The sequence below is a fragment of the Pantherophis guttatus genome, chromosome 2 (genome assembly GCF_059756535.1).
Source record: "Pantherophis guttatus breed Tessera chromosome 2, ASM5975653v1, whole genome shotgun sequence".
Lineage (NCBI taxonomy): Eukaryota > Metazoa > Chordata > Lepidosauria > Squamata > Colubridae > Pantherophis > Pantherophis guttatus.
The window spans coordinates 259,373,596-259,396,683 of NC_142064.1; the positions used below are offsets into that span (position 1 = coordinate 259,373,596).

A 23,088-nucleotide genomic window follows, 5' to 3' on the forward strand; every position below is an offset into this window, starting at 1 on the left:
ATAAAAGCCATAAGTCCTTTTTTTCAGTGCCATTGTAATGTGAAATGCTCACTAAATGAACTGTTGTAAGTTGAGGAGTCCCTGTATATGCAGAAGAAACTATATGCCTGTGAGGCTGTGCAGAAACACAGATATGGATTATATGGTTTACCAGATAGTGCTTGGTTTGGTTCTCTTATTTTTTTCATTTATATTTATTAGGAGTTATCATGTCACCCCTAGTCTTTCTTTTCATCAAACTAGATATACACAATTCCTGCAACTGTTCTTCATATATATCTTAGTCTCCAGCCCCCTAATCATCTTTGTTGCTCTTTTCTGCACTCTTTCCAGAGTCTCAACATTTTTAAAAAATATTGCGGTGACCAAAACTGGATGCAAAATTCCAAGTGTGGCCATACTAAGGCTTTGTAAAGCGGTACTAATACTTCACGTGATCTTGATTCTATCCATCTATTAATGCAGCCTAGGATTGTATTGGCTCTTTTGGCTGCTGCTGCACAGCAGCATATGGCTCATATTTAAGTGATTTGTTGGCTCATATTTAAGTGATTTGTTTCAAAGAAAATTATCCTAAAAGGATAAAATATTTAATTATTCATATAACTACAGCAGCTAGAATCGTACTTGCGCAAGCCTGGAAAATGTCCACTATTCCAACAGACTGTGCAATAATCTGGAAAATTTTCGAATGTGCAGAAATGGACAAACTTACTTTAGAATTAAATAATAAGGAAGACTCGGCATATTACTTAACTTGGGATAATTGATATCAATGGATAGAAATTAAAAATAAGGAATGTATAGAACAAAATAAGATATGAAATGTAATTAAATATGTCGATTAAGTAGGAATATGTGAGAATAGATGAAGAAAGTTAAGAATTAAGTACTGTCAGAAAGACATTGAATTGTATAATTATTACGGATGTATTTTTCTTATAGAGGTATTTTAACTTGTATTTTTGGATTTTAAATGTTAATAAAGGTTTTTCAAAAGAAAAAGTTATTTGTTTCATTTGTTTCACAACCTGTGTTTTCCACCTAGTATTTACTCTCAACTGCCTCCTTCCCAGGCAAGGGGGATTTTTAAACAAAGAGTCCTAGATATTGGTGGCCAAATTGGCATGACGTTATCAGCAAAAATGTGAAATCAGTTGGCTAGGAACAAAATTATTTTCCAGTTTGAAAAATACTTATCAATGAGTTTGACAGAATTCTCAAGAAGGGCCTTTTCAGAGAAAGATTTAGTTAGTTATTTTATTTTATTTTTTAATTTGATTTATATGCCGCCCTTCTCCGGAGACTCAGGGCGGCTTACAATGTGCTAAGCTAAGCAATAGCCTTCATCCTTTTGTATATTTATACAAAGTCAGCTTATTGCCCCCACAACTGTTAAAAGCTGGATCTAGCCCAATAACTCAAAGACAGACTTCAATTTTTTTTCTGTAGCTTTATTGTAGGTTTAATGGTACTGGAGGTCACTGACCTTGTACCTTTTCCCTTCAGGTATACATCTGGAATAAATGTGGACCTCGTGGTTGGAGCTATTATACCCAGGAGGAGGGGCAAAGAGGTAAGGAGTGGTTACAGGGGTTATGGGATATGTGGTCAGTTAACCCTTGCAGGGCTGGGTGATCAGGGAGATGTTGTAGTTAGACATTTACCATGACAAAACCCCCTCTAAATGTCTAACTGGGTACCTGGGGAAGTGGTTGTATACACACAGAGAATATACACGCACAGGCACGGATTACATGTAAACACGCATTTTAGACATGAGGTATGCATGCTGTTTATGTGGTAGGGGTTTAGTGAGAATATCTGCTGTCTGCTCCTCTGTGTCACAGTGTACTGCCTTAATGAAACCTATTTCTGAAAACTGCCTGACGTGTTTGTATTTAATGTCAATGTGCCTAGATCGCTGACCTATAGCATCAGCCTTTGAGATCTCTATCGCTGCCTTGTTGTCTTCGTGGATGACTATTGGGTATGAGGGTTCAGCCCAGATGTTGCAGAGCAGGTCATCGAATCACACTAAGTTGTTTGCGGCCTTGGATAGGCAAACGAATTCTGCTTCCGTAGTTGATGTGGCCACCAGTTTTTGCTTTCCAGTGTACCAATGGATGGGGCAATTGTTGAGTAGTAGCACATAGCCAGAGGTGCTTTTTCTGCATTCTATGTCCCCAGCCCAATCAGCGTCAGCATAGCAGATTAGCTTTGGTTTCTCGGATGTTTCTGGCTCTAGACAGAGTTGGGCATCCGCGCTGAATTTTAAGTATCTAAGTAGTCTTTTGATGGCGTTCCAGTGTGTTACTGTGGGTTTGCTTACATGTCTGGACAGCAGATTGACGGCCAAGGCGATGTCGGGCCTAGTCCAGTTGGATATATACAGCAGTGACCCTATCGTTGATCTATACAACTTATTGTCTGTGAAAGGTTCAGATTCCTCGTACATAGTCTTCAGGAACTCTGGTTGCATGGGGGTCTCGCTGGGTTTTGCTTCGGACATGTTGCATTTGGACAGCAGCTCGATGATTTTTTCTTTCTGGGAGAGGTGGAAACCCTTGTCGGTTTTTATCACTTGGACCCCTAGGTATTTATCGATCTTTCTAAGTGACTTTAGGGAGAAGTGGCTACCCAGCTCAGTGGCGAACTTGTCACATCTGTCCTTGTATTTGCTGATGTACAAGATGTCGTCCACGTAAATGAGCACACCTTCGAATGTGTTGTTTTCTCTCTTCGTGAAGAAGCATTTGTCGGCTGAGGTGGCCTCGAAGCCCATGGATCTGAGAGCTTTGGCTAGGCAGTCATACCACCTTTTGCCCGACTGCTTGAGCCCGTACAGGCTTTTGTTCAGCAGCCAGGTCTGGTTCTCACCCTCGTTGTACCCAGGCGGTGCTTTGACGTATATCTCTTTGTCCAACTTGGCGTGCAGGTACGCTGTTTGTACGTCGAATTGGAAAACTTCCAAGCCCAGGATGGTGGCCACCACCAGGGCGCTTTTGACACTCTCCGCCCTGACGCGCCGAATATGTGTAAGTGTGCGATGTTGGTCTTTCTGTTGTATAGCATCTCGTATGGTGTCTTATTGATAGAGCTTGACCACAGTCTATTCAGGGTGTAATTGGCGTAGTGTAGTGCCTCTGACCAGAAATGCTGCCCCATCCCAGCATCCTCCAGAGCGCACCTCATCATGGTTTGCAACACTCCGTTCTTTCTCTCTGAGACCCCATTTTGGAAGGGGGAGAAAGGTGAAGAGGTGTAATGCGCTATGCCCTGTTCTCTCAGCCACCTCGTGAATTCCTTGGCCATGAATTCTGAGCCCCTGTCTGTCATTATTTGCCTTATTTTCATGTTATGCTGCATGTCTACTCTTCTGTGGAATTCTTTAAACCTTTGGAATACTTCGTTTTTGTGTCTGAGGGAGTAGACATACCCGTATCTGGTGTAGTCATCCACAATCGTGAGGAAGAATCGCTTCCTATGCCCTACAGAGGGTTTCAATGGCCCTACCAAGTCCATATGCACCAATTGGAAGGGGGACTCTGTGGTTCGTTTGGATCCCCTGGGGATGGCCTTAACCTTGATCTTAGAATGCTTACAGATCGAACACTCCAAGTAGTTTTTGCAGTTCTTTACTTTGAGACCCTCGGTACATTCCGTCATTTTCTTTACAATGGGGAAACTTATGTGTCCCAGCCTCCTGTGGAGGAGGTGGGCGCAGTTATCATGCAATGGCTTCCCAATAGATACAGACTTGTTGGCATTCCCATGGCCACTCCCTGCCTCTTGCTGTACCCCCTCTATTTCTGGACACTCGTCTACTTTGTGGTTTGTGTTGGTATCAATGCCTTCTTCCTCCCTTGCGTTGGGTGTGAAGTAAGGAAGTCCCTCATGTATGGTTACCTTTCCTATCTCTTTCCCTTGCTTGATCAAGTGTGCCTTTCCATCTTTGAATTTTATCTCTATGTTTGTGTCCCGTGTCAGTTTTGTGATGGCTAGCACGTTGTGGGGTATCTCTGGCACGTACAGTACCCCTTTTAAATCCCCTATCTGTGTGATGTGTACGTTTCCTTTCCCCACCACTTTGACCTTGCTTTGGTTTGCCACCTTTATTTCTGAGTCTATTTCTGTGAGTGAGTCTAGCAGCTCTGGGTTACAAGTAGTGTGGCTTGTGGCCCCTGAGTCCAGGAGCCATGTGTTTCTCTCTGCCTTATGTTTGTCATTTGGGTCATTGTGCCTGATTCCGTACATGGAGCCAGAGTTACTGTCCCTGGAGTGGTCTCTGCACTCGTGGTGCTTCCTGGGGTTCGGTGACCACCCTCGCCCCCTTTCCTTTGGGTACCTGCGTTCAGGTGATCTCAAAAAGACATTTGGAAGGTGCCTCAGCCATCAAATATATTGCTTATACAGTTAATCCTCAATTTATAAGAGTTTGTTTAGTGACTGTTCGAAATTACAACGGCACTGAAAAAGAGGTTTTTCACACTTATGACCATTGCAGCATCCCCATGGTAACATGGTCAAAATTCAGACCTCGGCAATTTGACTCATATTTATGACGGCTGTGGTGTCTCTGGGGGTCATATAATCCAAACATCTGACAAGCAAAGCCCGTGGGGAAGCCAGTTTCACTTACCAACTGCAGTGATTCACTGTGGAAAGAAAGGTTGTAAAATAGGGCAAAATTCACTTCACCCTAGTCTCGCTTGGCAATAGAAATTTTGGGCTCAGTTGTGGTCATAAGTTGAGGACTACCTGTACTGTATTTTCTTTCATCTGAAGTAGATCCTACGCTTTGTTTATTTTTTTTAATCTTATTTTTTATTTATTATTTATTATTATTTTATTTTGTCGCATTTCTATGCTGCCCAACTCCCAAGGGACTGAAGGGGCTCCCAAGCCCTGAAGTGGGGTGGAAATTTTGATATTGTCATAAGACTAATAAGTTAACGAACTACTATTACTATCTACGGAGTGCTCAGGGTCCCCAAGCAGTCACCATCTTGATTTTTTTTTCCCAGATGCTTCTTTGTAGTTTACCTCAGTGAAGATTCTCACCTGGAAAATCAACACGACTCAGGTGATCAGAAAGGCCCAACAGAGACTCCACTTCCTTAGAGTCTTGCAAAAAAAGTTAAGTGGAACAACAACTGATGACCTCCTTTTACCGGTCCACAATAGAAAGCGTCCTCAGTCAGCGCATTACTGTGTGGTATGCTGGCTTGATAGCCGCGGATAGAAAGATATTACGGAGTATGGTGAGCACAGCACAAAACATCGTGGGCTGTTCCCCTGATACCACTAGATGTGATTGCTAGGGCTCGCTGCCTTAGAAGAGTGAGAAAATCCTCAGGGACGACTCACACCCTGGTCAGCACTTCTTTATTCTCCTGCCGTTGGGAAGGAGATATAGATGCATAGGCAGCCGCACAAATAGGCTGAAGAACAGTTTTTATGCGTGACCTGTCAGGTTTTTGAACAGAAAATAACTTTGCAACAACATAGTACGATTGACTCGCGGGGCCAGTGCGATGTGCAATAAATTCACATGGTGCAGTAGGATTGTGTGTGTCAGCACTAGAGTAAATGCAGCTTGAAACCTGCAACAGGTTGAAACAGGTTTCGAGACCTCGAAACCTGACAGTGTGTTTGTTAGTAGGATTCACTGGGTTAGGGATTTTTCTTTTCTTTTACTGTCTTTCATTGTGAGTTGTATTGGGTTGGGGCCAGGGGCGAAATCCAGCAGGTTCTGACAGGTTCTGGAGAACCGGTAGTGGAAATTTTGAATAGTTTGGAGAACCGGCAAATACCACCTCTGGCTGGCCCCAGAGTGGGGTGGGAATGGAGATTTTGCAATATCCTTCCCCCAGGAGTGGAGTGGAAATGGAGATTTTGCAGTATCCTTCCCCTGCCCGCCCACCAAGCCACGCCCACAGAACCATTAGTAAAAAAAAATTGAATTTCACCACTCGTGCACGAAGGTTGGCTCAGCCAATCTCATTGTACACATGTTGTACTCTGACACTAAAGGTTTTGAATTGAATTGAGAAACTAAGCCCCACTATTCCAACATAGATAAGCAAAGGACAACATATATCACATTTATTATTATTTTTTGTCTATACAGTTACATCGGATAGCCATTGTTACATAGACTTTACTTGGCAAGTTTTGTAGAGAATTATTTCTATTTACACAGAGCATCTGAAGGGGTTGGGAAGAGAATATGTCTAGATGAACTCCAGTCCCTCGTCCGCCAGCTGTTGTTTGAGCCATGGAATGACTCTGAAGAGGTTGAGGTGAAAATCCCTGGAATAGGAGGTACGTTTCTTTGATTTGTCGGGTTCCTCACATATTGTACCATGGTGACCGCAGACATCAACCACACCCCAGCTAATCACGCCAACCTAAAGAAGGTAGAGATAGAAAAAACGTGAGAAACTCAAACCTGGGGTCTGACAGCTTTCATTGAAGGGAAACCAACATCAGATAAAAGGGGGGGAAAAATCTTACGTGACTTTGCTTTACCAAAGTTGATGAAATTATGGCTGCAAACGGACATCTCCGTTCAATCAGAAGATTCTGTGATAATTTTTGGCATTGAGGGACATGCGGCCAGAGGTGGGCTGCTGGGGGTTCGCAGGGGTTCAGGAGAACCTCTAGCTAAGATTCTGTGCAGTTCGGAGAACCCTCAAATCCCACTCCTGGCTGGCCCTGCCCACCCCACCCCTCCCAGGAGTCCCCACGCGGCCTGTTTTGGATGCAGGTAAGTGCAGGGTGCGCACGGAGGCTCGGAGAGGGCAAAAAACAGGCCTACCGGAAGTTCAGGAATGGGGGCCAGTTTCCAGCCTCCAGAGGGCTCCGGAGCCTGGGGAGGCAGTTTTTGCCCTCCCGGAGGCTCAAGGAAAGCTTCTGGAGCCCGGGGAGGGCAAACCCCCCCCCTGCCATGGTGCAGGAGGCCGACTAGGCCACATCCACCATGGCCACGCCCACCCAACAACCAGGCAGAGAACCCCTTGCTAAAATTTTTGAAGCCCACCCCTGCATGCAGCCAACTTACACATAGCAGAAAGATAATATGTCTATGGAGATTCTCAGTAATCGCCGTCATGGTTGTCCCGAAGGTGCTTTTTCAAGAGGCAACTGGACTTCGTCTTTTTCTTGAAGATGTTTCACTTCTCATCCTAGAAGCTTCTTCAGTTCATTTCTCATCCAAGAACTGGCAACGCTTCTTGGATGAGAAGCAAAACGTCTTTGAGGAAAAACAAAGAAAGTCCGGTTGCCTCTTGAAAAATCACCTTTGGGACAGAAAGATAAGAAGAGTTTCACCCCTGCAGTGATCTGAAGCTGACAGGTTTAATTGGGGCCATTCATACACACCTGCTGTCGTCTAGCAGTTTCGGTGAAATGACCACTCACCTGAATATAACGCAACTTTTTCTGAATAATGAGAGGACCACCAGAATCACCTGCAAGCCAAAAGGAAAAGGGATTTAATCAAGGGACTGAGTTGGGTATGGAGAGATCAAATCTATATAACGCACAGGAATCCAACTCATGGGAGAATTTCAGACAGGCATCAACGTGTATCCAAATGAGTGGTGTAGTGGCCTAGGGGTGGAGCTCTCGCCTCACAATCAGGAGGCCGTTAGTTCGATCCTAGGCAGATATTTCTCTCTCTGGGCACAATGAAAATATTTCTGCTGAACAAAACTCTGCATTGGCGACAGGAAGGGCATCTGGCCAGTAAATACTCTGCTAGCTCCATTCAGTAGCCCAGACTCCATCCAGTGAGGGATTATGGGCTCGTTAAAAGGAGATGATGATCAACATGTATCCAAATGTAGACGTCATTCAGTGATGTAAAAACTAGAGGAAGAGGGTGTACCGTGTTTCCCCAAAAATAAGACCCTATCTTATATTTTTTTGAACCCTGAAATAAGTGCTTGGCCTTATTGCCATCTGCTCAAAAGTCTGATTGGGCTTATTATCAGGGGATGTCTTATTTTGGGGGAAACAGGGTATTAGAGAAGGGGTTGAGAACTTTGGCCCCTTTATGACCTGTGGACTTCGACTCCCATGCTGGCTCAGGAATTCTGGGAATTGAAGTCCACAGGTCATAAAGCGGCCATAGTTCCCCACCCCTGTATTAGCGTGACAGTTGTTAATGACCATATTTGATGGGTTATGAAGCTGCATAAAACAACTCTATGAGAATTCTCTGGGGCTTCTCGGTTTCATTATAATTGCTGAGGTTCTACCAGAAACAGTCCTCTCCAGATTTTCCTTAAAAAAACTAGATTATTATATGAATGTATTTGTCTATATCAGTGTTTCCCAACCTTGTCAACTTTAAGATGGGTGGATTTCAACTCCCAGAATTCCCCAGTTGATCATTCTGGGGGAATGCTGGCTGGGGAATTCTAGGAGTTGAAGCCTACCCAACGTGAAATTGACAAGACTGAGAAATGTTAATCTATATGATAGGAAGAACCATATATAACTTCTTACCATGAAAAGCTCTGTGCATATATAAATATTTCTCCCAAATTCTCTGTGCCTTATATTTCTCTGTGCCAATATTTCTCTGTGTAAGTCAAGCTGACCCATCCCTGTAATGTGATCCGATTTGAACCTTACCAGCTCGCATCAGAAAACTGTTTCCAAAGTCTAAAGATATAGGTAAAGATTTCCCCTGCTCAGTCATGTCCAACTCTAGAGCGTGATGCTCATCTCTGTTTCTTAGCCAAGGGAACTGGCGTTGTCCCAAGACATTTCCATCGCCATGTGGCTAGGATGACTATACTCCGAGGTGCACAGAACTGTTACCTTTCCACTGAAATGGTACCTATTTATCTACTCACATTTGCATGTTTTCAAACTGCTAGGCGGGCAGAAGCTGAATCAAGAATGGGAACTCACCCAATGCTCAGGTCTTGAACCTGGGCCGTCAGCTTTCCAGCTGACAAGCTTAGCATCTTTAACCGCTGAGCCATCATGCCCCTGTTTTCCGAAGTCTAGGGGGTGTAGTTATTGTCAACTTGCAAAGCTTTCAAGTTGCCATGAGCAGGAGGGAGAGAGAACTGAAGTGAATTCCATACATTTTTTCTGACCGCAATCAGGAGGGTGTTAGGTTTCACAGCCAGCCAAAGTGGGTAATTGGAGAATGTGATTTATGACATGGCCAGGGAGGAGGGGAGAGACAGGGTCATAGGGGGACGTAAATCTGCGTGGCTTCAGTCCTGACTGCATCCCAGTATTGCCGGAATGTTGCTCCAAATAAATCACTATATTTCCTTTGAAGTTTGGATCATGGCTCATGAATTAATTAGGGCATCTTTCGGAAACCTGACAGTTATATTAATGAACTGTTGCATTTACACTGAAAGACCCTGAAATATAGGGCTTCCTGCCTGAGCAGGGAGTTGGACTAGACCAGGGGTATCAAACTTGCGTCGTCAAGTTGTCGTCATGTGACGTATCGCAACTTCCCCCCCTCGCTAAACTGGGGGTGTGCGTTGCCAGCATGTGACGCATCCAGCCACAGGTCGCAAGTTTGACACCCCTGGACTAGAAGATCTCCAAAGTCCTTTTCAGTTCTGTTATTCTGTTAATTCTGTTATATAGTACATTCAGAATGAAATATACAGTATTAATACCTGTTGTTGTGTTTATGTGAATGTTACTGTTGAAAAGTCCAATTTTCTGTTCCTAGGTGTCTCTCCATTATAACTAGGGTCCAGAGCCAAAAGGAACAGAAGGGCATTTTCTTAGATCCTTGAAAATATAGGATCTCCTTGCATTTATACCCTTAAACATTGTTAATAAATCATTCCCTTTCTTCCTGCAAATACTGATCTACTGTGACTTGCAAGATTGGTTGCCATGAAGCTTTGGAGGTAACTTGGTTTCGAGAGGCCTTAAAGGGATAGGAAACGAGGAAACAGCAGAGAGTACCATTATTCAGCTCACCTTTGCATGTATTGGGATCCAGCACAGGGTCCTGTCCCCCCGTGCAGAGAAAGTTATCAGTCACTACGTCTTTGATATTGGTAATGTTTGTGTAGAATTTGGCATTCCGAGCATCTTCTTCACAGGCTATTTTCTGGAAATGGAAAATGGAAATGGAGAAAATTGAACATATCATTAAAGATGATCATTAAGGGACAATACATAATCATTACATTTAGCCATAGTTCATTGGAGTGGGGATTGTTTGAATGCAGTCTTTAATAAGTAACAGTTTAGGGTAAGTCTCAACTCATGACATTGGTGCAGCCATCTTGCCACTGTCTCCTCTTTCCTGTTTTCAAGAGATGCTACAAGGTGCCCCATATTCTCTATTCAGCTCACCCAGTGGTGGGTTTCAGAATTTTTTACTACCGGTTCTGTGGGTGTGGCTTGGTGGGTGTAGCAAGGCTTTGTGGGTGTGGCAGGGGAAGAATACTGTAAAATCTCCATTCCGTCCCCAATCCAGGGGAAGATTACTGCAAAATCCCCATTTCTTCCCAATCAGCTGGGACTTGGGAGGCAGAGAATAGATGGGGGCGGGGCCAGTCAGAATTTTTACTACCGGTTCTCCGAACTACTCAAAATGTCCACTACCGGTTCTCCAGAACTGGTCAGAATCTGCTGAAACCCACCTCTGAGCTCACCCAAATAACAGTCAATATGCCAGAGTGACAGCTACATTAAAATCCTGATCCATCAAAGCCTAATTTTCAGCTTTGAAGAATTTGGAGAAATTATAAAAGGACATTCTATAACTCAGCCCGTTTGGGACAGATTTACCATTTTAGTGAAAATTAGGTTCATATTATTTATTTATTTTTTGAATACAATAGAATTCTTTATTGGCCAAGTGCGACTGGACACACAAGGTATTTGTAGGTCAAATTGATGTGTCCATTAGGAATACTGGGGAAAAAAAACACCTCACTACTTAGCAAAGTGGTATAATTCAGCAAAAGGAGTCTCAAGAAAAGAGTTTTTTTTTTTAAAAAAGTCAGCTCTAATCAGAGCGTTGTGATTGTCATTTTGACTTTTTTGATTCCCTTCCCAGCAAATAGCTATCCTCAGACAAGGTAAAATCTTGACCATTTGACCCCCGGCTGCAGGTACCCCTTGAAGGGAATATATTTTTTCCCCATAAAAAATATAGACATCCTCTAAAATCAAGATCAGGATTTTTCCTTTCTTTGGAACTCTTTTATCTATATACAAGATTCAGTCACCCTGGAAATAGATGTTATCCTAACTTGATAATTATTTAGTTCCAGAAACACCTGGAAGACATTTATTTGAGATTTTATTCAGGTGTGTGTGTGTGTGTGTGTGTGTGCGCGCATCCGTGTGTACATCTCTCTCTGTGTGTGAATATGCTCTTGGTATTAGCTGCCAGGGTCATATATGTAAAACAAACAGTCATATAAATTATCTACATTTATTATTAATTTAATGTATTCAATTGAGGCGTTGGCTGAATCCAAAGAAAAGGAAGGAAGGAAAGGGAAGGGAAGGGAAGGGAAGGGAGGGAAGGAAGGAAGGAAGGAAGGAAGGAAGGAAGGAAGGAAAGAAAGAAAGAAAGAAAGAAAAGAAAGAAAGAAAGAAAAGAAGGGGGAAGGAAGGAAGGAAAGAAAGAAAGAAAAGAAGGGGAAGGAAGGAAAAGGAGGGAGGGAGGGAGGGAGGAAGGAAGGAAGGAAGGAAGGCCTCCTATATTGGAGTCCTCAGGTGTTAGATTTGACTTAAGGGAGCCTCACTCCACCTAATCTTGTTAGAGTTTCTTGCTCAAAGATCTTACCTTGTCACTATTCTTGACTTGAACATGTCTGCGAACTAGCCCATTGTTGTCTTGATTTTTGTACTTGCAGTCACTTACAAAAAAAGAACGAATGTTTCCCACAGGTAGCAGCTCATTCTCTGTTAAACCAAACAATACGGAAAGAGCTTAATGAACTGCCAAAGGAAGTTCCTTCCTTTGGAAGGAAGAGGAACATCTAGTGAGGAGAACAAAGGAATAGGGGAAGATGCTGGAAGAATCAGCAATCCCATGGACCAGTGATGGCCAGGGTTTCAAGCAAGTTTGCCCCAAGTCCAATTCATTCATGAACGAGATCGAATCCATCTAGGAAACAGTGCAACATGTTACACGAGGGATGTAAAGAAATTCAGAGAACAGGTTCAAAGAAAGAGCCATAAAGGAATTCTGGGAGTTGAAGTTCACAAAACTTGCCAAGGTTGAGAAATGTTACTTTGGGAGAAGATTCGGTGCCTAGGGAACCTACTATCCTTCTGCCCCATGTTGGTTACTTTTAAAACATAAACAATCCCCTTACCATGATCTCGGCATGTGGTTGTTGCAAGGGATTTCCTCAGAGCTCGGGTTGTTCCTTGTGTACACGGTAAACAAATTGGCCTGCGGGGGAGAACACAGAACATAGAATAATGGAAGGAACTTCAGGGGTCTTCTAGTCCAACCTCCTGCTTGAGCAGAAGGCCCTAGTCAGGGGTTCCCAATCCCCAGTCCATGGACCGGCACTGGTCCGCAGCATGCCAGCAACCAGGCCATGCAACCAACCGTACTCCGAGGTACGGAGGATCCCGGATCTGCGCACTTTCTGCCGTGCTCTTAAGACCCTCCTATTCCAGCAAGCCAGCCTGGCCTAATTTTTTCCCCTTTCTTTTAAATTTTAAATTGAAATTTTAATTTGTTTTAAATTATTGGGATTTTTATTTGTCTTGGGCTAAATTATTTAATTTGGTTTTAATTATGTTTTTAACTTTTGTATTTATGTATTTATTTTGTGCCTGTTCACCGCCCTGAGTCCTTCGGGAGTAGGCCGGTATATAAATTTAATAAAACAAACAAAACAAACAATAAAACATGCTAACAAGCGAAGCCCCATCTGCAGGATGCAGGGAGCACACAAAATCACACCCCCTCCAGTGTGTGAAAAAAACTTTCTCCACAGAAACAGTCCCTGCTGCCCAAAAAGTTGTGGGCCGCTGCCCTGTATCATTTCAGACACGTGGTTGTCCAGTCTCTTGTTGAAAGCCTTCAGTGATGGAGCACCCACCACTTCTGAAGGCAGTCAAGAAGTGCAAGGAGACATCAACCGAGCCTCATTATGACTCTTGAGTTTCTACCCAGATCTTTTTAAATAGAATTATTCCTCCCTGGGGACGATAATTCTTTCATGTATAAATTATTTTCAAACTAAAATAAAACTGGAAGTCCCAGGCTGGCTGAGGAAACCCTGGAGTCAAAGTCCACACCCCTTAAAAGTTCCCCAGTTTGGAAAAACACTGATTTAAGACATATTATCTTCTTTTAATGACCCCATAATCCCTTGCGGAGTGGAGTCTAGGCAACTGAATGGAGCTGAGCATTTACTGGCCGGATGGCCTTCCTGTCGCCAATGCAGAGATTTTTTTTCAGCAGATATATTCTCATTGTACCAGTGGTGGGATTCAGCCGGTTCGTGCGGGTTCACCAGAATCGATAGCTAACTTTTCGTGTAGTTATCCTCCTCCCCCCGCCCCTCCAGATCAATTCGGCGTGCATTGCTCATCTTATACACAGGATCGTTTGGAAGAGAGGCTGTGCTTGAAAAGATATGAAGATGGGCTACCCTGTTTTGGTGGAGAGAGAGGCATTGCTTGGGCTTGTTTCGTAGGATGGAAGCCTTCCATGTTGTGCTTATTTCGAAGGCAGGTGAGCAGCTGGGCGAGGTGAGCTGCCCAGCAAGGAGAGGACGGGCAAGGCGAGCTGCCCAGTGAGGAGAGACTGGGCGAGGAGAGGCTGGGAGGGGAGGGGCGAGGAGAGAGGCCGGGTAAGGTGAGGCAGCCCTCGACATGAGTTATGTCAAGTTGGCCACGCCCACCCAGTGACACGTCCACCCAGCCAATAATTAGGGCAGAGAACCAGTTGTTAAATTATTTGAATCCCACCACTGCACTGTGCTCAGAGAGATAAATATCTGCTTCTACCTAGGATCAAACTCACAACCTCCTGATTGGGAGGCGAGAACTCCACCTCTAGGCCACCGCACACACTCACTGATTTAAGACATATCGTCCCATCAATTTGCCTTTTAAATATGAAACAACCAGCTCATCCTTGATAATAAAAGTCTGAGATTAAAAAAACACTACGCACTTTGTACAACTAAATCAGAACCAATGTCTTGATTCCAATGTTCCTTTGAGACAGAATTGAAAGTGCTCTGCAATTTATCTCTCCCTCTCCCTGCGAGATCTCACCTTGCATAGAAACTGAATTCAACTTTTTTCTCAAGCTTTATCAGGGCGACGTCATAATCATAGAATTCACAGATTCCGCGATTTTTTAGCTTTCCGATGTTGTATTGTGGGTGGAGTTGAACGGCAGCCACGGGATACTCTTTCTTGTCTAGGAAACAGGAAAGAAAAACATAGACTTTCTGCTGTCTTGGGTTGCATAGCTTATCGCCACATGGTGGGATCATCAGCTGACTCTGCCCATTTGGTTACTCTGAAACTGAAGCCCAGGCATGTTTCTTTCCTGGCCAGGTGACCACGCTACCAGCTTCCTCTCAAAAGATAATTGTGCTTACTGCTTACCAATTGTGACTCTGATCTGGTCGGCCGTATCGTCGATAGTGAAACAGTGAGCTGCTGTCAAGATAAAATACTCAGAAACGATGGTTCCTTTGCAGTTGTCAAACCCTGTCCCTCCAGTACGCTGTGATCGGAAAAGAAAAATCACCACGAGTAAGTCACAAAAGCATCCTACATAGTTTTCCCTGGAGATAATTCCCACTACATTCAATAGGATTTATTCGCTATTCAACGTTAACTGAAGAATTTGTAATATTACCATAGCAATAGCACTTAGAATTTGCAGTATATATTGCCCCATAGTAATAATAATAATAATAATAATAATTTTATTTCTATACCGCCCTTCTCCCGAAGGACTCAGGGCGGTGTACAGCCTATTTAAAAACACAGACAAAACAATGATATAAAATTTAAAATAATTAAATAAGTGGCTCAAATTTAAAACCCCAATAAATTTAAATACCCCAATTTAAAACTATTGTGTTGATAGTCCGGCCTGGCGGAACAACAGGGTCTTCAATGCGCAGCGAAACACCTGGAGGTCGGAGATCTTACGAATTTCCGGGGGCAGTTCATTCCACAGGGCTGGGCTCCCACAGGGAAGGCCCTCCCCCTGGGCGTCGCCAGCTGACATAACTTGGCCGATGGCACCCTGAGGAGGCCCTCTCTGTGGGAACGAACTGGTCGGTGGGAGGCTATTGGTGGCAGAAGACGGTCTCGGAGGTACCCGGGTCCTATGCCATGGAGCGCTTTAAAGGTGGTAACCAACACCTTGGTTAGTGACTTACAACAGGGGTTTCCCACCTGTGGGCCCGTGACCCACTACTGGGCTGTGGCCTATTCACAACTGGGCCGCATGAGCGGCAGGCACTATCACTCACAACTCCATTCGTGTAAGCGGCAGGCATGTATACCACAAATGGGGCTGCGGGCACTGGCACCCGCTGCGACCACGTATGGCGCTGTGAGAGCCTCCCCTCCCCCCTCCATGCCAGGCTGCCAACCCAGAAAGGTTGGTGAACACTGCTTTACGACTCTCGGGATGGTCTACAACATCAGTATGTTGCCCCAACAATCTGGGTCCTTATTTTACCGACTTTGGAAGGATGGAAGGCTGAGTCGACCTTGAGTTGGTCACGATCGAACTCCTGGCAGTGGGCAGAGTTAGACTGCAATACTGCATTCTAACCACTGCACCACCATCTTCCTATAAGTGATATTAGATAATCCTAGTTCTTAGCCTTAGGTCCACCTGTACTGTACTCCATACTGGGCAATGATTGCTCTCTAAGAGTTGCAATCAACTACAACAGTTCTGCCTTTTCCCCACTTTTTCCAGGTCCTTGGATAATAACAAATAAAAGATAATATTTGTAGCTCAGAGTTGAAATGAGGGGTCCTTGGTGTTCTCTGAGCTGGATTGTTTTCTAGCACTTAGCACTTACCGTGCGTGTTTCCCCGAGGTAACCATCAAATTTTGCCAATCCGATTGTCTGTCTAAAATACACACAAAAGCGTACCTCGCCACTCTAATTTGGCACCAAAACAATGAGAGAGAGCACCCATCATCTACAGATGGCTATTATCATCTTATCATCTGGAGCATTTATTTTTCTCTCTCAGTCTGTAACACTCCTTTTAGCCATTCAGGAATCCTATAGGGATGCCGTCTGATTGGTGGGATTTCCCCTGGCTCTTTCTTGTGTTTAACTAGAAGCGTGGTTAGAATGCAGTATTGCAAGCTAACTGTGCTCACTGCCAGAAGTTCGATCCTGACTGGCTCAAGGTTGATTCAGCCTTCCATCCTTCCGAGATCGATAAAATGAGGACTCAGTTTGTTAGGAGCTTCTACCAAGGCCCTCTATATATATGAGTGTGTGTGTGTATTTCAATATACCATGTTTTCCCGAAAATAAGACCTTGTCTTATATTTTTTTGAACTCTGAAATAAGCACTTGGTCTTATTTCCATGCGCTCAAAAGCCCGATTGGGCTTATTATCAGGGGATGTCTTATTTTGGGGGAAACAGGGTAGATGGTTCTTTGGGCCTACTTGTAGGCACTTGTGTTCTCTGTGTGTGTGGGAGTAGATGCCGAACAAAGTGACAGGAAATAACAATCTCTTAGACCAGGGGTGTCAAACTCAACCCAGCGGCCTGTGATGTGGTCGGATCTGGCCCACAGGGCCGCCCTGAAGTAAGTAAGGGGCCAGCTTGCATCACTTCAGACTAGTCTACCCATGTCACTTTGGCCCGGTCTACTTGCAACGCTTCAGCCCGGTCTACCCAATGCAAATAGGAAACATGCCAACAGTTTGGGGAGTGGCAGCAGGCTGGCCATACCCACCCAGTCCGCCACGCCCAGTGAGTGATGTCAAGCTGGCCAGCCCACCCTCCCCCCCAGTCGGCTCTCCTACCACCCACCCACCCTGAGGTCAAGCACAGCCAGGGATGAAATCCAGCAGATTCTGGAGAACTGGTAGCAGAAATTTTGAGTAGTTTGGAGAACCGATAATGGAAATTTTGAATAGTTTGGAAAACCGGCAGATACCACCTCTGGCTGGCCCCAGAGTGGGGTGGGAATGAAGATTTTGCAGTATCCTTCCCCTGCCACGCCCACCAAGCCACGCCCACAGAACCGGTAATTTTTAAAAAATTGAATTTCATCACTGAGCACAGTCCTGATGCGGCCTTCAATGAAATTGAGTTTGACACCCCTGTCTTAGACCAAAAGCAAACACAATTACAGACAAAGAGAGAAGATAAAATAAATCGTTAACTCTCTTTCTCTCTCTGTATAGCAATGATCCCTGGTGATTGGTAAGTCATCAGCTATTGAGTTAATGCCACTGAATTTGCATCTCCAATAAAAATAATGTCAACATCAAGAAAAATCCCCATGCCACTCTATTGTACATTGATTATATTTTATCCAAGTATGAGCACTTGAGGAAGGACTTTGAAAAATGCAGCATGTCCCGAGGATAGCTAATCAAAGGAAACCCAGAGGAGGAATGGGTATAATATCTTGGAGAAAAAACGAGTAGTCCTTGACTTACAACAGTTCATTTTGTGACTGTTCAAAGTTACAACGGCACTGAAAAAGGTGCTTTATGACCATTTTTCATACTTATGACCATGGCAGCATCCCCATGGTCACAAGAGCAAACATTCAGACACTTGGTAACTGACTCCTATTTATGACGTGAATCTAGCATCTCCATTGAGTTTGCTTGTCATAAGGTCGCAAAAGGGGGGATCGCATGACCCTGGGACACTGCAACCGTCATAAATAGGAGTCAGTTGTCCACATTTAGATCCCGTGGCCATAGGGATGCTGCAATAGTTCGTAAGTATGAAAAAATGGTCATAAGTCATTTTTTTCCCCAGTGCCGTCGTAACTTTGAACGGTCACTAAATGAACTGTTGTAAGTCGAGGATGACCTGTATCACTAAAGAAAGCGTTCTTCTCCAAAGGCCTCTCTTACCCTGATGGTGATCTTGGTATTCCAGGGATTCTTCATTTGATCTTCTGCTTTGTGTTCTCTTGCCAAGCCACACATAGACAAAGCTTCACTTTCATCTGGAAAGAGAGAGGCACTTTTCTCAGACCTTTGAATTTTCTACAAAAGCTGAAGATCTAATGACCTGGAGGCTAGGCAAGACACTATGACTCAAGGATTCCTTGAAAAGGATAAGAAGGGTAAATAGGAAAATTAGGTGGCTATGGAAAGTCGCACTCCACAGAAAAATGGAAGTGGGGTAAATTCTGGAAAGATGGGTCCTTAAATAGGGTGGCTCAGTGGTTAAGATGCTGGGCTTGTCGGGGACTTCCTGTTTGCTGCTGGCCGCCGCCAGACGTTCCTTTGGGATCGTCAGCTTCCACTGCCTGTCAGAGCCGCCTTCACAACGGAACGGCGGCTCGAAAAAACTCCGTTCCCATGAGGAAACGGAGATAGAGCCGGCAGGGGTGGGTAGAACTCTCTGCAGAGTCCCAAAAGTTTTTCTTTTACTTTTGGGATGGAGCGGATGAGATGCCCCATATCCCCAGCCGCTGCTCCGGGCTTTGGGAGACCTCTGCTAATGCAGAGCCAGGCGTCAAAAGCAAGCTTGCGAATTTGACAGATTACTCAAAGAAAATGTGAGCTGGACCTGTAATACTGAAGCGCAAGTATTTTACTTATCTTTTAAAAATTACTTAAGAGAATAGAGGAAGAGAAAGAGGAAAAAAGTTTCTTTTTAAAATGGCGTCTGCCGCGGCTGGAGAAGAGTTTGAGAGGGAAAGTTCTTCCGTTTTTTATTATTACAATGTAGCGGAATAAATACCACTGGCTACATTTGTAGACAAAACTCCGCTCCTGTTTTTGTTTTTCTCTTTTTTCCCTGGAGGCTTGAGTGTTGCTGGCTGGAAGTCTTTTGTCTTGTTTTTTTTTTTTTTTCTTCTTCTAACAAAGCCTGCTTAGGCGGAAACATGGCACTGAGGCTTGTGAAGTCAGACAAACAAATAGGTGGGGGGGATTCCCCCACTAAGAATTTAAAGGAACAGGTTTTAACTCTTCAGTCCCAGAAACCTGATTTTAATATAATAGAATTTCTCTTAGAGGAGATTGAAAGAAGGGATGAGATTGTGAATCAGCAACTTGAAAAATTTAAGCAGGAAACTAAGGAATTGGTGAAATCCAAGTTTGACTTTTTGCAGCAAAAAATTTTAAAATTGTCAGAATTCATGATTCGGTTGGATACAAATACTAATTTACTAGAGTCAAAAATGGATGAAATTCAAGATAAATTGGACAATAGAATTCAAAAAATTGAAAATGATTTGTTAAATATTCAGGATTATAGTTCAGAAGAAAAATTTAAAATGGATGCTGACCAAAAGTCTGGTAATGTAGAATATCTGGAACAGAGGATTCAAAAAGAGGTTCTAAAGATACAATATAATTTCACAGAATATGCAATAAGACTTAGAGGTTTGCAGGAAAATAACAGAGATGACTTAAGGAAAATATCTTCTGAATTTCTAGCTGGGATTTTAAAGATTCAACCTGAGGAAGTGTTTTGTAGGATTGACAGAGCTTATCGAATAAACTCCTGGACTGCCAAGCAAAGGCAATTGCCTAGAGATGTGGTAATCTATTTTTCAGATAAAGAAATTAGGAATAAAATTGTGCAAAATTCCTTCAATTCTAATTTGCAATTGTATGGAAGAAAGATTTGGATTTACAAGGAACTCCCACCTAAGATATTAATGGAAAGGAAGAAATTTGGCTTTCTGGTGTCTGAGTTAAAAAGGAGAAATATTCAATTCCGGTGGGACGTCCCAGTTGGTATTATATTGAGATATCAAGGAGAAAGATACCAGTTAAATACTGTTGAAAGGGCGGAAGAATTTTATCAAAATAGGTTGAAAATGAATTTAACGTCTTCAGATATAATACAGGATAAGCAGAAGGAGCTGGAACTAAAGACAGAGACTGTACCAGATAAATTGCCTTTGGATTTATCGGATACCCCAGCTGGATTATCTACAAATTTGAGAGAAGTGCCATCTGATTTTAATGTGATGACTTATCAAGGCAAGGACAAGCATGGAAACCAATTAGAGGATATACAAGGGATAAAAAAGAAATGCGAGACACAAAAAATTAGGATGGAGGTCAAACCCACAAAAAGAAAACAAAAAAAGAAATAGGTTGTACAAAAATAGAAATTTCTAACCCAAGCAACAGTGAAGCCAGTGATTTTAAAATATGAATGATTATGTGAAAACATAGAGGAGGCGACATATTGGTCAATATCATCCTGAGGATAGTGGCAGATCTCTGCATTGCCGTAATTTTGGGACATGGAAAGAGCCTCAAATTGATGGTTTTGAATTATCTACTTTGAAACTTCTTTTTGTGTTGATAAATATATTATAATTATCTTGAATTATAAGGCAAGAGAATCACATTGGGACATGCAGAAGATCGGGTTGTTACCCAATACGATGATGGAAATTAATAATCCTGATGAAACCCACAATTATTATTATATGGAATACAATTATAATGTCACTCGGGTGGTTGTTTTTACTTTTATATATATAAGAAGATGTTTACTACTGATGGGGGCAGATATGATTGGAGATTTTGAATAAACTGTTGCATCCGCAAGCTATGTCACCCTATTATGGATGTTGGTTTTAACAATCCAGTGGAAAGACTTCAAGAAGATATTATATGGACTATAAATTTAAAGTTATTGTCTTTTCTTTTTTTATTTAGATATAATGGAATATATATATATATATATTTTTAAGTAGTGTGGGCAGTGAATTAAAGATATCAAGAATTGTTGTGTATGGTAAATTTGTAAGACAGTGGGTGAATAAGCTAGCTACAGACTGATTAGTTTAAGAAAAGGGATTTTTAAGTGATACATTTAGGGGAGTGGAGGAAATGGATAGAGTGGAATAAATGTTAAATTAGATTTTATGGGGAGCCCGCTTTGAAATGTTATTAAAGTAGGACTTATTGTATAGTTTTAAAGTGGAAGGTGGTTTTGAATTGTTGCAATAATGCATAGATATAAAACACTATTATGCTAAATTAGAGTTATTTTATAATAGTTATAGTATAATGTGTTTGTTTTTTTTTGTTTGTTTTTTTCTCTTCTTCTTTTCTGAAATGTATGGATAAAGGGGGATTTATAATACTTTTAGTAAGTAAAGGTCAGTATTTTGAGGAGGGAGTAAGTAATCTGTTATGAATTAGGGTTTTTTTTTGTTACGAAGAAGTCACAGGGGGGGAAGGGTGGGGAGGGGGGGTTAGGGAGGGGGGGGAGGGGGGGGAAAAAGGGGGAAAAATTTGTATTTGAAAACCTTTTCAATAAAAAAAAAAAAAAAGATGCTGGGCTTGTCGGTGTGATGTCTTCCTTGGACAACTCCTCTGACTCTTCCTCGGAGGCTGGCTAGAGGGAGGACAAGCTCATTCCTGGCACGTCAGGAACTGGGTTAATTAATGACTCTGAACTGCCGGCCGAAAGAGATTTATGAGGGGCTTCAGCTGGGGACAGTTTGCAGGTGAGTGAAGAGGAGGAGGAGGAGCTGCTTTCCATGGTGGATCCGAAAGCATACAGGACAGAGAAAAGACAAGACCAAAGGAGATCTGTCAGATTACTCAGGAGAAGGCCCCGCCTGTCTTGATGGGTTGCATTGGAAAGCTATTTATCATGGCAGGCAGAGGGAGGCGTTGCTGGGAACAACGTATTTGGTTTATGACTGTGTGTTTGTTTGTGCTTCCAACTTGACTTGGAAACTCTGAACTTCTCTTGCCGAGTGAGCGCTCATGGATGTATTTTCAGTTTTGCCTGATGGCTTTAAGTTTGTTTGGTGGACTTACTTGTTGGGGTAACTTTCTATTGTTTTATGGACTATTGGCCATTGCCTTGTGGACTAATCTTGGCCGGCTTGTGGCTGGATTTATTTGGGAGAAGTCTGAGGCTGGGTGAAGGGAACTGCTGGGGAACTTTAATAAACTCTAAAAAACACATGTGTATGTGAATGAGTGGGGCAGCACAGTTGGCTGGAAAGCTGACAGCTCAGGTTCAAGACCCCAGCTCCATGCAACCAGGTGAGTTCCCATCCTCATCCCAGCTCCTGCAACTTAGCAGTCCAAAAGCCTGTAAATGTGAGTAGATCAATAGGTACCACTTTGGTGGGAAGATAACAACGTTCTGTGATGTCATGCCGACCACATGACCATGGAAATGTCTTCGGACAGCACTGGCTCAATGGCCTTGAAATGGAGATGAGTACTGTCCCCTATAGTCGGCAACAACTAGCGGAGTAAAATCTGCAGGGTCCCGAAACTCAGTAGTTTTCCGAGAAGGATTACAAGCCCTATAGAAGCATGCAAACAAATCAACAAAAGGTAGGTTGAAATTACCAATCATTTTATCAAAGGCTTCTTGCAGGTCTCCAAGTTTCTTCATTATGAAGAAATGCTCCTCGCCAGGTTTCTTTGATGCCAAAGCATTCATGCTTTCCTTGTTGATTTGATTTCCAACAGCAAAGACATAAACATCTGCAAGCAAGCATGGATAGGGACATAGGTTGGGAGGGAAGGACTAATGTTCCTGCCCAAAAAAAGTCAACAGTAGTTTGTAGTGGTGAGTCCTTAATAAAGTACAGCATTGCAATTGTTGTCAGTCTTCCTGGCTAAGACTAGGCTATCCATCAAAAATCTCCCGACATTTCATTGTGACATTTCACCGTCTAATTTTGGCAGAAAACGCCCAAACCAGCTGGATTAGATGAGGATTTGTTTTACTGCAGGCAAAAATAAAGCCACGCACAACAGTTTGCCCACTGCCGTTTTCAAAGATGCAAATTACCTATCTTTGTATGGGTTTAAACCAGTGGTGGTATTCAACCGGTTCGATCCGGTTCGAGCAAACCAGTAGCGGCAGCTGCAGGAGCCTCCGCCCACCCCCCCGGA

The 23,088-nt window shown here is 43.1% G+C and overlaps 1 protein-coding gene across 1 annotated transcript in view; it reads right to left on the reverse strand.

The window, feature by feature from the left end:
* Nucleotides 1-6,093: 6,093 nt before the first annotated feature.
* The window catches only part of LOC117667888 (complement factor B-like), a 46,589-nt gene continuing 29,594 nt past the window's right edge, over nucleotides 6,094-23,088 (reverse strand). The window contains exons 10-18 of the mRNA XM_060693361.2: nucleotides 22,537-22,674; nucleotides 18,094-18,188; nucleotides 14,608-14,728; nucleotides 14,269-14,416; nucleotides 12,342-12,421; nucleotides 11,807-11,925; nucleotides 9,979-10,111; nucleotides 7,426-7,475; nucleotides 6,094-6,413 (exon numbers count right to left, since the gene is read on the reverse strand). Coding sequence (XP_060549344.2) covers nucleotides 6,237-6,413; nucleotides 7,426-7,475; nucleotides 9,979-10,111; nucleotides 11,807-11,925; nucleotides 12,342-12,421; nucleotides 14,269-14,416; nucleotides 14,608-14,728; nucleotides 18,094-18,188; nucleotides 22,537-22,674 — 1,061 coding nt within the window. The 3' untranslated portion in view covers nucleotides 6,094-6,236. The remainder of the gene's footprint in view (nucleotides 6,414-7,425; nucleotides 7,476-9,978; nucleotides 10,112-11,806; nucleotides 11,926-12,341; nucleotides 12,422-14,268; nucleotides 14,417-14,607; nucleotides 14,729-18,093; nucleotides 18,189-22,536; nucleotides 22,675-23,088) is intronic.